Source organism: Cyprinodon tularosa, unplaced genomic scaffold, assembly GCF_016077235.1.
Source record: "Cyprinodon tularosa strain WSP-4 unplaced genomic scaffold, ASM1607723v1 ctg75, whole genome shotgun sequence".
Lineage (NCBI taxonomy): Eukaryota > Metazoa > Chordata > Actinopteri > Cyprinodontiformes > Cyprinodontidae > Cyprinodon > Cyprinodon tularosa.
In genome coordinates, this window is record NW_024039507.1 from 933,312 (window position 1) to 949,421 (window position 16,110).

Below are 16,110 nucleotides of genomic sequence, written 5' to 3' on the forward strand. Positions count from 1 at the left end.
GTCTCAATAAGATTTATGATTTTAGCATGGGAATTGTGTTACTTATATAGAAAAACATTCAAACCATAAAGAAGAAATAGACAAGAGTTTAAGTTGCCTATATGGCACCTTGCTGAAGTATAAAGAGGTTCAGAAAAGCACTGCGATCGATTGAGTTTATCGCTGATGAAGAAAACTTGCTTTGGGTAAATTCTCTGAGGTGTAAATATACACTAGGATTCAGCAAAATGCTGCAAAGCAGAGTGTAAAGAGACATACACTGAAGATGATCGATGAACTAAGATCCAGGGAACACCACTTCAAAGCAAGAGGAGAGGAACGATAATCTAAGTGTAATAGAGCTTGATTACATTTGAGGAGCACAAAAACACAGAAACTGCTGTTACAGGGGTATAAGGAAGCATTGTGTCAGAATACATCAAAGGAGAAACTCCAAATTTATCCTTTTTATCCTTCATTTTTTGGACTTTTTCCCTTTTGGTTTAGTTTAAATCTAGTGAACATTTGTTGTGCGTTCTAACAATAGAAAGCTCTTTCACAGCTATATCTTTGCCCAAATCACAGTGCTGGTATTAACACTCAGACCGAAGCGTGCAACACTTATTTTTCTCATAAGGGACACATTTCTGTTCATTTTAAACTAAATCAGTGCCTGCAATCCTAGTCAATAAAGTAGAATTTGAATGCATAAAATTAGTTTTCTTTGTGTTCTCTATCAAATTAAACAAATTTTCCTTTGCCAACATGAATCTGCAGGTGCCTCCATCTTTATTAGGGGGAAGGGGGGTGTTGGGGTGTGTGTGTGTGTGTGTGTGTGTGGGGGGGGGGGGTTCTTTGTCATTGCAATCATCAAGATGCTTGTTTTCCCTCAGGTACATCCATTTCTACCCTCCCTCTCAACACTCAGGTCCCCTCTTTTCTATCAGACAAGCAGGACCATCAAGCTTCTGATGATCAGCCAGACCGGAAGTCAGACCTTTTTTCACAATAAACTTGTAAAGTTTGCATCATGGAGGCTTTGCAGAGTTATTAAATCACTTTCTTTGTTTGTTTAGCTTTAGATAGGGAACCGTGGCTTATAAAGTCACAGCAAGAACACCTCTAAATTATTTTCACCACTTGACAAATTGTTTGAAACAGAATAAAAATAAAGGTAAATAATAATAATAATAATAATAATAAAGAAATAAAAATTTTAATAACAAATACAATAGAAGGACAGTCTTTTTTGGTTGAAAAGAATGACTCAACTCGTTTTGCAGAGCTAAAAATACACGTTATGGACATAGAAGGAGGTAGTTTGAAAATAGTGCTGCTCTCAGTTTTAACTTACAGAAGCCAGGTCAACCTCATCCCACAAGTTGTTACTTAAATCAGCAGCTGTGTCAATCCAAACAACAACAACAGCAATGCTAAACAACTAGGAAGTGAAGCAGCCTTTGACCAGTCACAGAGCATTAAAATAATATAACTTACATTTAGGTTCACTCCACTGTTCTCTGATTCCTCCAAATGAAACCAATTCAAACAGCCTAAACTTATGAGTTATATTCATCTCAAATATAAATCCACTTTTAGTTTTTTACAGTCTTTATGAACAAACCTCATAAAGCAATGACAATAAGCAATTATATATTCGTTTGTTTAGTGAAATCTGGATAGTTTTTCTGCAATTTTGTAAAAAAAAAAAAAAAAAAAAAAAAAAAAAAAAAAAAAAAAGGGAAATCAGCTCATCATATTGAGAAAACACACCAAATACATAACTGCACCAAATGGTGAAAATATACAGCAGATTTAATAGTCTAAAGGCTGAAAAAGTGTTGCTTATAAGCCTAATCCTTTGTGAAATGAAATCATCCAAACAGTAAAAAGTGTGCAATGGCCTGCATGTGTTGCACTTTTATTGTTGCAATAAAAAGCGGAAGTGTTTTTAGTTTAATCTGCAGGTAAATTCCCCTCCCTGCTCACTCCGTTGCTCCGCGGCTGTCAGCGCGCTGAAGATGGTGGCGGCTGCTGCTGCCTCTGTGATTTGCGCAGCGCGCAGCTGCTCCACCGTGTCAAACATGAGCAGATAGTGAAGATATTCCCGTCGCAATGTGGACTCTACCGAGAAATTCAAGAGGAGGTCCTGATATCATCATAGTTTTGGGGTTAAAGTGGAATCATTTAAGCTGTATTGACACACCATCTCCTGTCTGATCCAATTAAAGTGGTCGGATCGAGGCGCGGCTCTGCTTTTTAACCTGTGGGGACCTTTTTAATTAACCTACTCGGGTCTCTGCGGGCTTTTGGAAGCGTGACCCAGCCTTTACAGGCAAACTTCACACAAAAGGAAATAGTCTTGCACTGCGCTCAAGGCTACAGTTTCTTTCCCCCTCGCAGCTGCCTTGTGGACTCCCGGATAATTGGAGTTTATTAGAAGATTGAATTGTGGACTGTTGACATGTGTTGGGATTATGCCAAAGCAGTAAAGGTGTTCAGTGGATATTCTTAAGCAGGAGTCACCCACAGTGATTCTTATTTGCAATAAAATACAATTTTGCGCGTTTTTTTTTCTTTTCCAAACGCGCAGAAACCTCCCCATTGACTTTGGATACGGAGCAGAGGTGCAGACACCGGAGTGGGAAGTCAGGAAAACACGGGGCTCGGTGTGTGAGATCATTTGGGATCAGGCCCAGCAGAAAACAGCATGTGCCATGTATCTGAGAGGTGCGCTTTTTCTGCGCTCCGGTCGCCGTGTGGAGGAAACGCACTCCCTTTATTTGATAACAAGTAATAACACATTGCATGCTCTGCCGCTGAGTTATTTTGCATGAAGTTTTGCCCAGTCCTGTAAACAAAACATGCTCCTGTGTAGGAAGTATTACTTTATATAGACAGCTTGAGGAAGTGTTAGAGTGGGCATTAAAAGGAAGTGTGTTTCAGAAATTAAAATTTTATAGCTTTTCTAAACCATTTTCCCCTTCCTAGCCTTTGCTTTTGGGATAGATTTACCGCTTTGTGTAATATTTTCCAATGACTGGAGCAAGCTGTGGGCTGCTTGGACTGGAACAGAGCTGGCAGCCAGCAAACCTTGCAGTCTCAAGTGCGTCTAAACAGAGGGGAATGTAGTGGAATGCAGGGATTGACGTCAAGAAGAGCAATAATGAACTACTCAAAAACTTTGGAATATCTCCTGGTTTTGCAGCAACCAACGCACTGAAATCATCTTCTACTGTGTCCACATGCTTTGCCTTAGCTTCCCATCTATAGATTGATCTTGATTATCTGTGCCTTCTAATAGTTGTTCATTTTTGAATTGAGCAATAGAAAACATGGCATCTCCCCAGCATCAGAAACTGCTGCCACACAACACAGAAGTGAGCTGTGACTCTAGCGGAGATGGAGGCGTCTCGGTGAGGATTGGCAGCGGTGTGAAACACAGGCATGGAGGAGGGCCGCTGGGTTCCATTGGAGGAGGCTTCATTGGGGCCACCAAGCACTGCAAGTACAGCATTTCATCTAGTTGCAGCTCAGGGGAGTCTGGGATGAGGAGGCCCGTGGTGAGGAGTTTCCGCGCTCACAAACGCATGCCCCAGCTGTTTGAGAGGTCAGCAGGTCACTTCTGGGACCCCAAGTTTGATTCCTCCATCCTGGAGGAAGCGTGTCGAGAGCGATGTTTCCCTCAGACCCGGCGGCGCTTCCGTTATGTTCTTTTTTATCTGGTGGCTGCCAGTTTCCTCTGGGGGTTATATTTTGCTGCCCATCCTTCCTGCTGTGACTTAGTCGTTTTTCTCCTCCCTACTGCTTCCTTCCTCGTTTTCTGCCTTCTCCTCTTCCTTCTGACGTTTACCAAGCTTTACTCCCGCTGCTACAACCAGGCATCTCTGCTGCTTATCTTTGTGACCTTCATATTGACCCTGGCCCCTCAGATCCAGACATTAGGATTCAAGGACCAACAGGCCAGGTCACCTGAATTTAACATTGAGGAAATCAGTGTTATGGGGCCAACATACAACACATCTAACAAGCTAGATGAGGGTTCTAAAAAGTTTCCCTGCCTCTCTCCTGTAGGCACTTTCTCCCTCTGTATTGAAGTTCTTCTGTTGCTATACAGTGTCCTCCATGTTCGTCTTTATGCATCTCTCATGCTTGGGGTGCTGTACTCTATCTTGTTTGAGACCTTGGGCTGTTTGCTCCCTATTCAGGCAGAAGGCAACTGGAGTTGGGCTTTCTCCTCCGAGTTGGAGATGTTCAGTTGGTTGGGTCCGGCCAAAGCCCTCCTTCATCTCTGCGCTCACGCCATTGGCATCCACCTATTCGTCATGTCTGAAGTGCGCTCACGTAGCACCTTTCTTAAAGTTGGACAAGCTATAATGCATGGAAAAGATCTGGAAGTAGAAAAAGCCCTGAAAGAGAGGATGATCCACTCGGTTATGCCAAGAATCGTGGCAGATGAGCTAATGAAGCAAGGCGACGAAGAAATTGGTGATCATTGTGGTAAACGCTACTCCACTAGTGGTGCAGCTGCAGTCATTTCCAGCCCAAAAAACAACAAACGTAAGAAAACCTCAATTCCCAGAGGCCAGATCATTTTCAGACCTTTCAACATGAAACGAATGGAGCCTGTCAGCATCCTCTTTGCAGATATTGTGGGCTTTACCAAAATGTCTGCCAACAAATCTGCTCATGCTCTTGTTGGGCTTCTAAATGACTTATTTGGACGTTTTGACAGACTTTGTGAGCTCACCGGCTGTGAAAAGATTAGCACTCTGGGGGATTGTTACTATTGTGTGGCTGGCTGTCCAGAACCTAGACCGGATCATGCCTATTGCTGCGTGGAGATGGGTCTAGGCATGATTCAGGCTATTGAACAGTTCTGCCAGGAGAAGAGAGAGATGGTGAACATGAGGGTGGGTGTCCACACCGGCACCATACTATGTGGCATCTTGGGGATGAAACGTTTCAAGTTTGACGTTTGGTCCAACGATGTCAATCTGGCCAATCTGATGGAGCAGTTGGGTGTAGCTGGGAAAGTCCACCTTTCACAAGCTACTTTTGACTTCCTGGATGACCGATACCAGCATGAGGACGGACAGGTCAACGAGAGGATCGGGCAGAGTGTGGTGGCCGATCAACTCAAAGGTCAGTTGTTATTCTCACCTATGTTTATTTATTTTACTGACTTTTTTTCCGAACAATAACTTTCAAGCACATAATTTGCTTTTGCTAATTGCTTTAATATTTTTTCCTAATGCTACAGAAATGTTGAAATTCAAATAGTTATTGAGGGAAATAAGTATTTTTCAATGAAACCAAGATTAAGCATCACGTTTTGTAGTTTTTACTAATCTCCTGTTAGTGGTTTGAGTTTATCTGCCCTTTCTGTGATGTTTAGACTATTTCTGTATCTCATTCAGACGCCATCTTTTCCCCAACCCCCCCTCCTCAGCTCATTCTTTGTTCTCTAGCTCAATTACGTTCCCCCTCAGACGTCCTCAGTGTCCCATTCTTTTAACCTCTCCCTGACCCTGAAGGATTGCTTTGAAGCTACTCCTCTGCCAACAGAGGTTTTCTTGCAGTCTCATCTTTACCCATCTACCTTTGTCTTCCTTCTATATTCAAGCTGCTTGACTGCAGGGCTTTTATTTTATACCTCTATGCAAATCACCTTAGAGTTCCTAAATGGGGGGGCTTAATGGGTCTTTTCATCCTTTTAAGCTTGCTGATCCATTATCACTAATCGCGGGGGAAGTGACAACGTCTGACGAAAGGTGTGTCAGATGATCTTCATTTTCCCATCTTCATTGCCGGCTGTGATCATTTTTGTTTCACATTTTTGCCTGCATTTTCTGTTGAAATTAAAACTAACATGCAATTCACACACCTTAGCAATGCGTGCTCATTATTCATTTGGGTTCTGTGAATTATCAATTAGTCTGTATAATATCCACTTGACTCTGCAGATGGAATATATATTTTCTCTTAAAATCACTACAGTTCCCAGGGAAGGAGCATGACTGGGTGAATTTTATGTTGTTTACTAGAGAGCAGCGGTGATTTATGAACGTGTTTCCTCCCCAACGTTTAGATTAGTCACTTCCACCCTTGGTCTAGCTCCTTTATTCCTTTCAAGGATTAATGTGTTACCTGTGGTGTACTCACCCCTCCCCCTCGCGTGTCTCCTCCTTTATTCCTGACTTCTCCTTGTGCCTTCATCATTTATTTAGCTTTCCTCTGAGGATTTATTCACTCCCTGTAGGTCTTCTCTGGGTCTTCTGTGCCAGGGAGGAAACTGGCTGTCAGGAGGTGGTTGTCCGCCAGTGCTGTAAAATTCTCTGAGCTGTCTGGCTCAGTCTGCGTAAATCGCTCGGGTAACTTTGCTGTGTCCCAGCTGGATGTGGCCCTTTTAATTTACTTCTATCAAATTGTTTTGTCAAATATACCAGTCTGTTTTTTTCATGTCTTTAATTTTTAATTTGTGTGTTAGGTCAGTGACTTGTTACTCCAGACTGAGGAAACATTTATTTTCTCAGCACATTGTGTAAAGGTTAACCACATGTGCTAAGTTTAAGGTTACAGCTGTGTCCTGTTCTCCTCTCAGTTTTGACCTCAGGCCTGTGTTTTAGTAACTGATAGAAATACAGTTTAATTATGGTGCAGACAGTGGCAGCTATAAAAAAAAATCCTACATGAGGGTGCAAAGGATGCAGAAAAGGCCCCAGAAAAGAAACTCCATATTGAAGCACATTAGAAATATCTTTATATAAAAATGAAGTAAAAATAAAAATAAATCCAAAAAACAGTTAAGCCATTTATTTTGTAATTTTCTCTATTATAAAGAAATCCCACTTAGGTATATGGTAGCTTAGTACATCTAAATTTTCTCTAAATTAATAAATACAAATTTAGAAAACCAAAACAATCAAATTACAATACTCAGCTGATTTTAGCCATCGTTTTAATGAGAGCTTAAAGAGACATACGTTTTTACTGAAAAATATCTTTAAAACTGCCTTTTCATTTAAACCTTTACAACTAAAACATGGTTTGATGAGCACACTGACATCTCAGTAGTTAGGTAGTGCTGCATCTATAAGCCTGTAGTCTATTTTCCCTGCATGAACTTCGAATCAGAAGTTTCCGAGCTGTTCCTGCAGATGTGAGGTCAAGCTTGTCTATGTTGAATTGGTCCAACCTAGCAAATAATCAAAGCATTATATTCAATATTAATGTGTTAATACTCAGAAATGTCTGGTATCCAGCTCAACTCAGACTCCAATGGTGAAAGGTGAAAAAAGTAAAAAAAAAAAAACATACAGGAGGCCTCTGATTGGTCAAATCTACATCCTCTACACCAGGGGTCACCAACATGGAGCCCACGGGCACCAAGGGGCCTTCAAGGACCACAAGGGGTGCCCTTAGAGTCTTCTGAAAATAGAACAACTCAACAGTGAGCTACGTTTGAAATTTCACTGTATTCTGTTGCTCTTCTTTTTTAATTGGGTTATAGAACATTTCATCATTTAATCATATATGGCATTTAAGCATTTAGAGAGATTTCAAAATGAAACTGTCTAAAAGAAAATTACAAATTTAAAGAAACGATAATGATATGTTTATAATGTATGAAGTTTAGATGAATGTTGACCCTTGCCATTCATAGGTCAGTATTGGTAGCCCTTCCTGTGACTCAGTGCCCCTGAATTGGCCCTCAACTGTAAAAAGGTTGGTGACCGCTGCTCTACATTATGCGTTTTCCTTTTAGGTACCTAATGGCAAAAACTCTGGCTGTAGTGCCGTATCCAACACCTACCTCACCTCGGACATTATCCCAGACACCCTGCAGAACGCTAGTTTGTAGCTCCGTGCGACGGTCTGTTGGTGTGCACCAGAAGCCAAAACATGCAGCGCCACAGCGAGCCTTTCGGGAACACCCACGGGTGAACTGTGTGTCGTCCGGCGTTGGATGAGGGGCTGTACATGGTGAACAAGCTCATCAAATGGACACATGGACACCCACAATCCTAGCTAGTTCATAACTGTCTGTCTTGTGTTGTGGCGTAGTGCAGACCACGCTTCAAAATTGGACATAAAAATATCTGCTTCATACCTGCGGCATGGTAATTGCGACACACCGCTGTGGGAGTATAACCAGCCCTTAAGGCTTTACAGCTGGGGGGCAGTTGCTCCACCCTTGCCCCCCTGTATTTCTGGCCCTGGGTGCAGACAGTGCAGCGTAGTTTGTACTGTATTTATACCCAGCTCAGAATCCAGACCGGGGCAGTAAAGAATTGCTAAGGAATTTCTTGATTAGTCAAATAATTTATATCAGTTGTTGATGGACTGCCTCTGATTTTCCGCACACAATAAAAAAAATTTTAGTTTTTTTTTTATTTCTGAATGATTTTCACTCTTATTCATGGTAAAATGGAGGCTATAGGGACTAATTCATCTCCCTGTGTCTTGCTCAGCTCGCCATGGACCTCAGACAGATGGGGCAGCAGCACAGACAGCAGCCAAATCTCTTTTTAAATTTCATGATGTTCAAACTAAAGCTTTTAGTTTATAAAGCAGGAGAAAATAAATTGCTTTTTAAATATTGTTAAGCAATTTAAATAGTGTTAAGAGGCGAATTATCAATAAGCCATATTAAATACAGACAGGAAATGTACTGGTGTTGACCTAGCACTTAATCAGAGCAAGATATTTATTTAAAATCTGCAGCATTGTTTGCTGGCACACAGCGCAACATTTCTAAACCATTTGATTATTATTATATATTCTTAACTGCATATTTTTGCTACTGAGTTTACCTTTTTCTACATTAGTTTTAATGAAAGATAAAATTTACATTTTTTCACCAAATGGGTTGTTTAACATTGGGGCATCCTTGATTTATAGATGGGGTAATGCAGCTTGTTAAACTAATAGATTGCTCAAATGCTTATCAGCTACTTTAGTTATCAAATTATTAACTTGAGTGTTCAGACTCTAAAACATGTCATTTGCTGAATGAACCAATATAGCATTTTGCATTAAGGCCTAAAACCCTGCTTGGTATATAAAAATGCTATATTTAAAACCCTCAAGTGCCATATTTTTAGCTTTACCTGATTCTTAAACACCTTTTGCTGTTTGATTATTAATAGGTTAATGAAAAAGTAGTCAACAGATTACTGAATAAGCAAAAATTTATTGTTAGTTGCAGCCCTATTTTTTTGGGAAATGAATATGCAGCCATTCCATTTAGTTTTTCTATCCAGTTAGGGGATACAGTTAACTTTTAAATAGAAAAAAATGAGTAGTAAAATTATTTTGAAATAATCCTAAAAAATACACCATTGCTGTATTTTCTTAATGCAACAGTCGTATTAAAGGTTAAAATGGTGTAAAGAAGATATATTTTTTCTTTTTTTTATTTGCAAGTAAGCGTAGACTAGCTGATACCAAGATTAGAAAAAAAAAAGATTAGAAAAAGCTTCACAAAGCTATTTCACCTTGTGTGATGCAAGGCTGCCCCTCCCCTGTCTGTTGCTGAGCACTGTTGGCCAGTTGGCTGAAAGTAAGAGCCTATATTTTTTTATTACATTTTTTTCTTATCACTTAACAGGTTAGACTAAAATAGCTTTTTAGAAATGTGTTTTGGTTGTATAAGATACACATGTCATTAAACATGGCAAGCTAATTATTGGATGTCTGTTAACCAAACTGCTATCTAACTTTCTAAGCGGAGAGCCTGCCTTATTAAGCCAAAATTAGCAGATTCTACTAGTCTTATTTGAAAAGTACTACTGATGTAGCACCAAATTTATTCGGTTTCTGTACTCAAAATGAAAATAAATAAACAGGAGAGTTGATATAATAAAAAATACAATAGTATGCTCTTTTAATAATAGTAGGTTTCGTCGTTTTACATTTTTGGAAATGCACAACAACATTTTGTAATATGGGGATCTTCTTTGGGATTTAACCCTCTTCTAAAAAACTACAAAAATAGTCTACACAGTTTATTTTTCCCTTCAAAGGTGTACTTCTCCATTCAGATGTTTGTTTTTTTTCTAAATGGAAAGACGGATGTATTTACTTCAATTTCCTTTGGAAACTGCCTGTCCTGTTTTTCCTTGTGTGCTAAATGCAGAGTAATGGCTCCTGGTTAATGTTATCCCTCTGGAGGAAATGTCAGATTAACTGTATTATGCTGTAGATAAGGGTCAACAATGTTCTCTACTTTCAAACAACTGTTGTTTTTGGTCATTTCTTGGCTAATTGTGTGTCAGGGTATAGAATTCTCACCTTTATACTAATGTTAGTTGCTTTTTGACCCTTTATTTCCATTAAAACATTAGCGATTAGAATCAATATTAGAATGTTTTAGCAAGATCAGATGGCTTCAGACAATCTTTTTTTTTTCTGTTGAGGTTTTAGACTCACTCTTTCCAGTTGTCAAATCATGCCACAGCCTTTTCCACACATGGCAGCTGCTGCTGTCTTTAAAGCAGGAGGCTTCCCGCTTGGCTTCACCCTGCAGACACTAGGTCTGTTTCAAACTGTCAAAGCTCGATGGTTAGGATGCAAAATTAGTCCAGGGTGCGCTGTTGTGTCTGTGCATACTTTGTCCTCTGTTCCAAGTTATTCCAATACTTTATTTATTATTTTTACTTTCTGGGAGTTCTGCTGTTTGGTATGTATGCTGTGAAGCTTCCAGGCTGTTGCTTAGAAGTTGGGAGGAATTAATTAAAGCAAAAATAAAGCCTCCTCTGCTTTGATCTTCACAAGGTTGATTCATTGGAGCTTGTGACAGCTCATTTGCATTAATATTGGGCAGGATCTTCAATAACCAGTTGTCTTTAAAGTATGCAATCTTTTCCTTCTGCCCAGTAAAGCTTACTGGACAGCTGTATCGCCTCCTCTCGGAGCACTTTCTTCTTTTTTGGCCTGCTGGGTATTTCTAATTAAGGAAGACCAGATAATCTCCTTGCCTAAAGTGATTAATGTTAGTAATTATGCCTTAACATATCTCGCCACTAACCCTGTGTTACTCTGACCCTCAAAAACAGCGGACAGCTGCCCAGCCAAACATTTTTATCACTGGAAATAATATCGATTGCCTTTAATGAGACTGTCATGACTGTGCTTGTTTATGAGGAGGGTACAAAGGAGTAAAGAAGGAGAGTGTTTCATGTAAGATATCAAAGAAAATAAGCAATGGGGAGGATGTTTATTGTATAAGAAGATAACGTTCCTGCCTTTAAACCTTCATAGCCTAATAAATTGTGACACTGGTTGGAAATATTGCATTAAGTAATGCAGCTGTTGTACTTTTGTTTAATGTTATAGCCTCTATGTGGAAAGTTATTAAAGAAATTGGGCAATTTTAGGTGCAGACACTTGGTTTCACACATCTTTCCATCCAGCCATTCCAATTGTGCAATATATGCCTGAAGCTGTAAGGGCTGTTAAATTTCACCTCGATCACATCAAATAAGACCATTTCGGCTATAGTAAAACATTTTGTTCCCTAGCCATAGCCTATTTTGTCATGCTGATGGTTTGTAGAACCCTCTGCTTGGTAAAGGAACTAAGTTGCATTTGGATGCACTGTTTTCCCAACTTAAGCTTTTGTTTACAGGTTACTTTAGATCAGTTTAGAAGCCTTGCAGTCATGGATTTAAATAGGTTTTTCCCAACAACATGGTTCCTGCCCATATTTTTCAGTGGATTATCACGTGATGCACTGTAAACATTTTAGTAGTTGCCGCAGTGGTTTTCCTGCACTGCAAAAAATATAAATCTCAATAAGTTATTTTTTCTTAAAATAAGTGTGTTTTTCCTTGATTTGAGGAGATAAGTAAGACACTTTGCCAATGGAACAAGACAATTTCCTTTTAAAATAAGAAAAAACTATTTTATCGTCTTATTTCAAGTAAATATTATCTAACTATCTTATTTTAAGAGTGAAAATACTCATTCCATTGGCAAATCATCTTATTTACCTGCTCAAATTAAGGCTAAATATACTTAATTTAAGCCATTTTTTACTTATTTCTGGATTGTTTTTGCAGTGTATGAGTGACTTACAAGGGAGGAGATCCTACAGAAAAATGTAGAGCAGTCCCAAAAAAGAAACATAGACTGGTTGACCTATTCTCACTTGCAAGCAAGAGGACAACAAATGTATAAACTGTATGCCATGTTATCCTGGATTGCACATGCATAAAAGCCATATAAAACTTGAGGTTTCTGATTCTACATTGTTCTTTCTAAAGCCATACTGAGCATCTGTTCCCATTTGCCACATAAAAAGTTGGGAGCAACCATTGGTTTAAAGGTTTGTTTTAAATGTTGTATTGCATCACAGTGACCCACTTTTAAGGGGGGAATAGATTAACATTTAAACTTGGATTTGTTTGTGAAAAATAATTGAATCCAGGCAATGAGGACGAAAATAAGCCCCATAGCACTTAACTACTGCTGGCATGTTTAACTGTTAGTTTTACTGAAGTTGTAACGGGACTCAAACTTTCAAAAATGTTCTAGTCAACAAAATATTTTTGTTAAAGTCTTTGAGATAATGGCAACTTTTTTATTCTTTATGATTAGCTATGGGTTGAATCCTGCCATGGTCCCCTTGTTGCCATGGCTCTTAAGCTGCTTTCCCACTGAAGTTAGCAGGTTAGTGTGGGTTTTTCTAACATGGGCTGACCTGCTAAAAATCGGCATTCAGCTACCTTTCAATTGGCAAAATTAGCTGTCTGAACCCCTGTTGATGATGTCATCAGTGGGACAGAAATCAGGAAAGTAAACAATTAAGAGCAGCTCCTCTGTCCGTCCAAATCGCTCTCACCAGCGCTGCGCCAAGTTTATCGAATGCAAGCAGAGTTGTTTAGGCTTGTTAGATCAGATGTGACTGATGCAGTGTTGTGATGTATGTATAAGGGTGTCACATGAATTAGTGAGTTTACATAATCAGTTTTTTTCACTGTATGCCGTTTGGAGCCGAGCCGTTTGAAGCGGGTCAGCAAGACCCACTGACTGTCACTGACCCGTGTTGAGCCACAGGACACTGAAAGTCAATTGTCTGCAGGATTAAACAGATTTTTTGGCCAGCGGGAAAAGAGTTTTATTAGCCACTATTCCAACAAAAAACCCAGAAATTCACTGAAAGCCCCAGAATTTTATTTTGTGTAATTTGTCAGTGTGTCTTCCCATTTGACAAACTGACGACACAGTATAAGAAGAAGTATTGAGGTGCATTTTTTTTTTGCTTAAATTCATTATAGACCAACTTTTTGAGTTAATATAATTAAAAGGTAATGACCAACTGACTCATGTTGTAGCTTCAATTAGCCAGAGCTCCCACTCCACATCCCAGCTGAGTAAATAGCCCACAGCAGACTTTCTAAGACAGTACTTTCTTGTTTGAAAACGTCTTAAAATGCATTTGGTCACAAGCTTAAAGTATGACAAACAACAATTGTACTGGCTTTCATCAGTTACTGTCGCTGGTGTACACAAACCACCCAAAACCCAAACCACAAGCTCAGAAAGTACTGAGTCTGTAGTTGGATCAAAGCCCAAGGAGGAAAAAGCCCTAAGAAAGTGAATTTACCCAGGTAATTGTGTACGAAAATGCTACCCCAGGCTTCTCCAAAGCCCCAGTAGCCCCCTTCCAAATGAATTGATGGTAATACCAACAGTTGCATACCGGCCCACTTAAACACCTTAATATAGTCCTGTATCTACCAGTAAAAAAGCTTTAGTGTAAACGTCCTTTGGAAGGCTCCCCAAATGATAGATGATATCATTCTAATGCCAACTGTATTTAAAGAAACAATGATGGTGAGATTAATCCAGGACTGCTCCTGGCAGAGACAGGTGTTTGATCCAATAGACACTTGGACTAAGGAGTTGTATGGGTTGGCAGTTAGCTCTGGGGTAAAATGAGGCCGTACTCAAGCTCCTGTGTTACGCTTCTCCCAAGACACCATTTGCTGCAGCATTTGTGCCTGTGCTCTGCTTACATGTTGCTGCCCTTCACAGAAGTTTTACTGTTTGACCCCAATATGTGCTCCAGTATCATTTCTCTGTTGTGGCAATCAAAAGTCTTGCATTATTTATATATAGCATACAGACACATCCCTACAGTACACGGACAGGAGGTGGCGATGAATTGTGCTAAAAGGAAAGGCTTGTTTGTAAGAGAACCAGATGTTGAGACAAAGTGTGGGATATATGTAGCTGCAACTGTAATTTAAAAAAAAATATTTTTAAACAAATAAGTTTGAAGTAGGGGCTACTATTCATATCAAGTTGTTTTCCCTTAAATAGCATGATAGAACTCTATTGAGGCTGTCAGGGGAGTAAAAGATCTGGCCAGCCTCTAAACTGTGACATTGCTTTTGCTGTGACCAGCCCCCAGCTACATCATCTTGGTTCTGCATGGTAGATTACAGCTTTACTCAGAGAGTAATGTCATCCCACTGCACTGCACCGTGTTACATCGTACTGCACATTATACCTCAGCACAGTAAGAACCTATGGCTGGCAGCAATTCAGTATCTTTTATCTCAAGGAGAGTGCAGGGCATCATGAACCATTGTCATGCTCTGCAAACACAGGGGCATTGTGGGAAGGTTATTGGAGGACTGGGATGTGAGGAAGAGCCTAAGTTTCATAATGTAGGGTCATTAGGATTATCTACCATGTTACATTCTTCCTGGGGTGGGTTATTGAACCGAGACGCAATCAGAAAAATTGCTTTGTATGTGCAATTCTTTTTCTGCTCCAGACCTGTGAGCAATTACAAATTCGTACTATAAGCAGGTGAAAAAATTGAATAATGATCATAAAACAAATATGTGCTTATTGTCAAATCTGCAGAGAACACAGAGATCACCATAAACTAATACCAATACAAGAGCTAAAACTGGTAAAACGTGTATTATTGTGCTAATGGTACTGAAAGTTCTCACTGAATTTTCCTCTTTTAAATAATAGCTTTCCTTTTTTCATTTAGAGGTCAGGGTCCAGTTCTGTATATTAAGGACGGCATTTTTTAAATGCAAAGAGATAACATTTATACTTTTTAAAAGGAAAAAAAGTCTGTTAAAGGGACATTCATGTACTTTGAATTTATAAATTTCAACAGTGGTAACTCACTCTGGTTTCATATAAAAGATTCCCTTTTACATCATGGTGCCCTGTTGGCTCATTATATGTTATTTCTGTTTCAAACATGCTTTGCTGCATTTGTTTCGTAACTAAACAATTTAAGCCTCAAAATATATGTATTATATACTCTATATATTTTTTGTTCCTTTATTTAGAATCTGTATAGAGGGACAAAAAAGACAGACATATGGGGGTCTCTCTGTAAACCTCTTTTTTTTTTTTTTTTTTTTTTTCATATGGAGATAAACCAATTGCAGCAGAGAAACCAAAATCAGCAGCACTGTCTAATAAAAATGCACAGTTACAGCAGATTACCTCTTAAAGGCTTTATTAACATTTTCTCTTTGTGTTCTTCTCTTATAATCGTGTCGTAAAATAGGGATCAACTTGATATTATGATCATTTAGGGTTTAACATTTGCAATATAATCTAATGGCAGATTGGAAATGTGAATGAGGCCGTACTCAAGCTCCTGTGTCACATTTACCAATTTTCTTTTTGTTAGCTGCAAAAAAAAAAAAAAAAAAAAAAAAGATTATGATTTTAAACTAGTTAAAGTTTATAAAATGTCTCCTTTTGATGGAACTGAATTCTAGCTTTGAATTAGTTTGAGCAACAGAATACAAATCCACACAATGCAAATCCAAGAGGTAAATAAAACATTATTTGTTAAAATAATATTTTAATAAATGGTTTGCTTACTCAGAAGTCAATAACCACTTAGATAATTGGGTCTTAATGCGCTTGTTCCTGAGGGAATAGGAATATGAAGAAATCCTTATGGTACCTTCAAACACGAATTTCATGGTTGGAGTGAAGGATTTCTAGCCTAGTAAAATAGCCCCACCCACCAGCGACCAAAATCATTTTTGCCTGCAAGTTGGTCTAGCCTCAATCAATACCCCAGGCCCTAAATCTGACGGGCCAATCACAATGCAGAGATGTGTTTTGAATGTC

At 39.2% G+C, this 16,110-nt stretch overlaps 1 protein-coding gene across 1 annotated transcript in view; it reads left to right on the plus strand.

The window, feature by feature from the left end:
* The first annotated feature begins 1,938 nt into the window (after positions 1–1,938).
* Positions 1,939–16,110, plus strand: part of LOC119773188 (adenylate cyclase type 9-like) — a 55,207-nt gene continuing 41,035 nt past the window's right edge. The window contains exon 1 of the mRNA XM_038270066.1: positions 1,939–5,124. Within this exon, the coding sequence (XP_038125994.1) occupies positions 3,315–5,124 (1,810 nt within the window). The 5' untranslated portion in view covers positions 1,939–3,314. The remainder of the gene's footprint in view (positions 5,125–16,110) is intronic.